The sequence below is a fragment of the Odontesthes bonariensis genome, chromosome 17 (assembly GCF_027942865.1).
Source record: "Odontesthes bonariensis isolate fOdoBon6 chromosome 17, fOdoBon6.hap1, whole genome shotgun sequence".
Taxonomy (NCBI): Eukaryota; Metazoa; Chordata; class Actinopteri; order Atheriniformes; family Atherinopsidae; genus Odontesthes; species Odontesthes bonariensis.
The window spans coordinates 5,090,292-5,096,291 of record NC_134522.1 but is presented as its reverse complement, the minus strand read 5'-3'; the positions used below and the strand labels follow the sequence as shown (position 1 = coordinate 5,096,291).

At 41.1% G+C, this 6,000-nt stretch overlaps 1 protein-coding gene across 1 annotated transcript in view; it reads left to right on the top strand.

The window, feature by feature from the left end:
- Nucleotides 1–1,942: 1,942 nt before the first annotated feature.
- Nucleotides 1,943–6,000, top strand: part of tpo (thyroid peroxidase) — a 36,936-nt gene continuing 32,878 nt past the window's right edge. Inside the window, exons 1-3 of the mRNA XM_075448624.1 lie at nt 1,943–2,046; nt 2,172–2,326; nt 2,444–2,573. Coding sequence (XP_075304739.1) covers nt 1,943–2,046; nt 2,172–2,326; nt 2,444–2,573 — 389 coding nt within the window. The remainder of the gene's footprint in view (nt 2,047–2,171; nt 2,327–2,443; nt 2,574–6,000) is intronic.

Sequence of the window (6,000 nt, the reverse complement as noted above, 5' to 3'; positions counted from 1 at the left end):
CTGTAAACTTTAGCAACATTTGAAACATTTTCAGGTGAGAAAGTAGTCGTTTAGATCCCCAACGTGTTGAAAACCTGACAAAATACCGGCTGTTTACCATTTTGTTCCCACGAATTCGGCGCTAATAAAGCTAGCCGCAGTGAGCAACGCACTTCCTGTTATTTTCACAAAATAAAATACCCGTTGCCTTTTATCACAGGGAAAGCCATTATGATACAATTAGTGCTTTTGTTTTGAAAACAGGAAGTGAACCTACCCTCGTTGTAGCTAGCTTGAAACTGCCGTTTTGACAGGAAATGACGATCGGCGACGTCACGTTACGTTGCATCTTGGGTAGTTTGAGTATGAGTAGTAACCTCATGATGCATACCCAACATTTCAGAGAATCTAGTATGCATCCGGGAAAAAAGTCAGTATGAGTAGCAGGAGTAGTGGGAGAAGTATGCAGTTTCGAACACAGCCAAAGTCTTTTAATTTTTTTATTACCACAGTTCCACAAAAATGGGGACACGCTGTAAAAAGTAAATAAAAACAGAATGAAATGACTTGGAAAGTTTCAGAAACCAACATTTTACTCACATTAGAACATAGAGAACGTGTCAGATGCTGAAAGAAGTTTTATTAATAACATGAGCAGCAACACGTCTCAGAAAAGTTGGGACGGGAGCAACAAAAGGCTGGAACAGTAAGTGATACTAATAAGAAACAGCAGTAGGAAGATGCTGAAACTAATTAGGTTGATGAGCAACAGCTCAGTAATGTGATTGGGACTAAAAAGAGCACCTTAGAGAGGCAGAGTCTCATCTACAGAACATAAAAATGATCCAACGATTCAGAGAATCTGTCACGTTCATGGGGTTTTCCCCATGTTTTTAGTTCTGTGTTTTATCACGTTTTAGGTTATGTCACGTCTTAGTTTTTAAGTTCATGTTTAGTTAAGTTTTGCCATTGTTTCTTCCTCAGTCCCCATGTTCAGGTCATTAGTTTAATTTACTTCACCTGTCCATTGTCTTCAGCTGCACTCATTCACCAATCACCCTCCACAGTACTTAGTCTCCCGGATTATTCATGTTCATTGTCATATCCTCACAAGTCAAGTCAAGTCAAGTCTTTCCTTTGCCATAGTCATGTTTTGGTATCCGGCTTAGCCGTGTTGCTCTTCTCTTGTTGGAAATAAACCAAGTTTTGTTTTTGAAGTATCTGCATCCGTATCCTTCCACGAATCGCACCCACCCTTACCTGACAGAATCTGTCTACCTCTCTGTGACCTTCAGTCCTCGATCTCTGTCACCTTCAGGCAGCTCTGCCTTAAAAACAGACCTGATTCTGTCCTGGAAATCCCTGCCTGGGCTCAGGAACACTTCCAGGAATCATCATCTGAACGTAGCTCAGCTTAACACCCACAGATGCAGGTTAGAGCTCCATCAGGCAGAGAAGAAGCCACATGTGAACATGACCCAGAAACACTTCTTTGGACCAAAGCTCGTTTAAAATGTTCTGAAGCGAAGTGGGAAACTGTTCTGTGGTCAGATGGATCAGAACCTGAAGCTGCGTCCTCCAGAGGAGAGGGAGCATCCAGCTGTTATCAGCTCTCAGTTCAAAGCCTGCATCTGATGGGGCATTAGAGCCTCTGGAGCTGGAAACCTGCACATCTGGAAAGGCTCCATCAACGCTGAAAGGTATAAACAGGTTTTAGAGCAACATCTGCTCCCATCTTCAGGGAAGGCCTTGCATATTTCAGCAGGACAAAGTTAAACCTCATCCTGCATCTGTTCGTAGCAGAAGAGTCCGGGTGTTATTTTCTATGAGCTTGAGGTCTTTTTTAAAGGCTTACACTTGTTTTTATATATAAACACTGCACTGATACTTTAAACCGTATGACTGAGATCTTACCCAGAAAAACATCATGTAAAATGTAATTCTAACTGCTTTTCATGCTGTTATGACTGTAAATTTTCCAGCCTCATCCCTCAGAGAATTGCTTATCTTATCTCACCAAGAAAGCCTCCAAATTGTAGACGACGCCTTGCATCGCTCTGGACAAAGGTAATTCACAAACTGTAACAAACTGAAAGCAAACAATTTGACAGTTTACTGGAATACAGCCTGACAGTAAACAACGACAGGAGACGAAATGTTCCTTTTTTATCGATTTCTGTGCGCAGACGGAGATCGACCTCGTACTCCGAGCATGAGTTTACATTTCGTTTGCAAGCTGAGCCACAGACCGAGGAGATTACCCGAGCCGGAGAGGTTTTTCAAACGGCTCTGCAGGTCCTGAAGAATAAAATAAAACAGAAATATCACAGAAATGTCACAGCATCAGGTAGGTTCGCAGCCTCAAGATAAGATCTAACTGGTCCCACTTCACTGGACTTATGCACGAATGTTTGTCCAACACATCAGTTTACTGAATATTGTTCAAACTGTGTCTTTGTGCTAGAGCTGCTGTCATGGGAAGACGTGGAGCTGCTTTCAGAGCTTTCTCAGTGTCCCACTGGACCACATTCACACACCTGTGAGCACATTCATCACAGCAAATACCGCACGATATCAGGAGGCTGCAACAACCGGTAGGTAAATAGCTTTTTTTAGTCAGCAAACGGGAAGAAAAAGGTGAAATCATGGCTCTTTTCAGGCTACAAATCCATTATACGCTTTCATCTGTAAAGTAATGTGACAATTTACAATCAAACATTTTCAAATACGCCTGTAAGAGGAGGATAATGGTGTTATACTTCAGTCTGTCATGTAAGAGAACCAAGTGTGAGCCCCATCTGACTCAATATTGTCCAAAAACGTTGATTGGTTCAGTTCAAAGGTAAGAAACTAATATTTAGGTTTATATATTGATCAAAACATGGTTACAGGTTGCCATCTCCTCGCCTGATTGGCCCTTTGTTTTGGACATGTGGACAAACGCACCTTTCCCAAAACCCCAACTGCATTGATATTAAGACACATAAATCAAACTGACACTGTATAAGGTTAATAAAGAGGCTTTAAAGTTGTGAGTAAACTGAATAAAAATCATCTAATAATTCAGTTCATGTGCTAGTCAGCAGCGGCTGGCCAATAGAGGGCGCTAGGGCGCCGCCCTCCCAACAGAAAGCATCGTTCATAAGAATTTTAATTTTAAAATTCAAATTTTTGTGTTTAAAATATTGATAAAGCCAGTAGCATGTGTAAAATATATAAAATGACTGTGTAAAATCTGTTTTTCCTGCACGTCCACTGTCTGTATGTCTCAAATTCAGCTCTGGGGCGACGGCGAAATCGCCCCGAGGAGGCGGGGCTTTGTAGCAGATTAGCCAATAGGATCATCACATTGTCAAACACATGATACAAATTCATCCAATCAGCGCTTGTCGCCCCAAGCCTAAACTAAGGCAGTTGGGAGTAGACTCAAAACAGACGCCATTTTTCTACATGACAGCAAGCAAAATGAAAACCACGATAAGACCAAGTCCGTAAGTTCTCTCCTTCCAGACACATTTGGGAGGAGAACTTTGATGGAGAAGCTTCGGGTAAAACGGTTACGCCACAGAGCCTTATAAGGCTCGGCTAGCTGGTAGCAGCCATGCTAACGCTTTATTTTGTTTTCCGTATATGCTTTGAGATATATTTTTTATTTAAAATACAATACTATTATTATTAATATTCAGTATTTTCCTTTGTGAGTAACTAAATTAAGATGTTCTGGTATTGGTCAGTGTTATTTCATGATGCATTAAAGTAATTATTGAATGTATAACCTTTTAAGTGGAAATATCTTACTTTACTTTTTTGCATCAACTCATTTTAAAACGTTTGACAATCACTGGATGTGGCACAGCTCCACCTAAACAAAAAAACTGGTGCTCATCCTGCTTTAAAAGTTCCTCTTTTCTATTCTATTAATGAATAAAGTATTTTTCTATTCCATTCTTAAGATCTAAAACATCGTCCCAATATGACCCGACAGTCATCCTCCACAAAAAAACCTTTATTTGTCAACTTCTGAATGAAATGGAAACATAAAATAAGAATTAATTTAGAGTTTTAACCTTCAGCTTTTATTGTAAATTGTGAAAATTGAAAATAACGACAAACCAGATGTGATGTGAGGACGTTTAAAGGTAAAAAGTGTTAAAACAGGAGCCATATTCTCCTCCAGATTGGATCTTAAAAATAATCCATCTCGTGTCTTGTTTGATCTTTATCATCCCAAAGCAACAATTAGAAGGTTTGTGAGCAGTAATGCTATGAAAAACAAACTGTTTGTTGGGATCGAACATAATTTTCACACAAATATCAGATATATATGAATGAAAAGCTTCGCTGAAGCTGCTTTACAGACCTCATCACATCATGTTTTAATCAGTTTGGTTATAAATGTATGTAAACCACGTGCGTGGATTCAAACCTGAATGCACGTGTTAGAATTTAAAGTGTTGATACGAGTTGAAATAAAATCCTCATCTGTGAACAAGACGCAGCACATCCATGAGTCTAAACCTGAACCAGAGCCAGAATATTCTCCTAATTTTATGGTGCAATACTGTCATAACTTCTGTAACTCCTGATGTCACCTCAGCCCACATTAGCCGAGGAAGACGGTGAGAAGTTAGAGAAATATTTACAGAAGAACAGCCCTATGGTGTGATTTTTGTGGGTACTTTCTAACAATCAGAGGGACTTTTTGTTCAGATTCTACTGGAATGGATCAATTTTAACTGGAGTCCCCCTGTGGGACATAAGTGGGTGTTTCTGATTATCTCATTTTAATGTCGCTGTCCTGCTGGGAAAAACCTGCATCCTGGCTTTCACATGGATGCTTTTTTAACACGAGAGCAGCCAAACGCCTACCTGCAGCTTAGGAAAGGCCGAGAGACGCCACGGATACCGATGTGAAGGGCTCTGACGGCATCTGTGGGGGGAAAACTCGATCTGCAAAGACCCACAACCCGCAGGACCCAAAGGATCAATTACTAATGTCCCAGTTTCAGACCCTCCAGGACCCCCTTAGATGTTTTTCTTCATGTCCTGACAGGTTTTAGCTTTTTTTGGGCGACACAAAGAGGACTAACTCCTTATTAGGCGTGTGGTCATTATGTTGACTGCTGATTGGTGTAAGAAAACGCCGACCGCATGCATTATATCTTACTTCTTTACTGATGTACTGTTCAAACGGTCCAATTATCGTGTACATGCTGTAAATCTGGTGAGTCTGTCTGGAAGGCAATTTTGGTTCAGTTCAATAATACTTTATTTATCCCAGAAGGAAAATTATCATGATTATTATCATTATTATTATTATTAAAGATCGGCCTTTGTTAGAGATAGAGAACAAGAAGAGATATAAATCATCTGACAAACATGTAGAAAGCTGAAGTGCAGCAGAGAGGAAGGTGTGGTAGAAACCTTCAGAGGGCTCCATCAGTGGGTTGGGGTGTTGTTTCTGTAGCTTAGCAACAGCTCAGCTGATGATGTCACATACAGCGTCAGCAGGTAACTCAGGTGAACTCTCAGCAGACAACATGGACAGAAGCTCACAGCCAGCAGTTCAACATCTGGGGGGCAGAGACGCTCCTTCTCAGTGACATGTCCAGGATTACAGCATCTGTTGTTAAGCAGCTCTGTGATCCTCCTCCTTTCCTGTTACCGCTCTGTCTGCAGTCTCTGTCTGCCCGGATAGTCTTAAAGCTGAGCACAGAGCTGTTAGAGCTGTTCCTGCAGCCAGGTCCAGGATTACAGCATCTGTTGTTAACCAGCTCTGTGATCCTCCTCCTTTCCTGTTACCGCTCTGTCTGCAGTCTCTGTCTGCCCGGATAGTCTTAAAGCTGAGCAGAGAGCTGTTAGAGCTGTTCCTGCAGCCAGGTCTCTGCCTGATATTCCTACTGTGTCCTCATCAGGGCTCCAAGCTCGTCCATTTTACCCACCAGTGATCTCACATTTCCCATGATGATCATTAAAGAAATGGTTTAAACTTCCTCCTCCTTTTTTAAATTTTTTTTTATC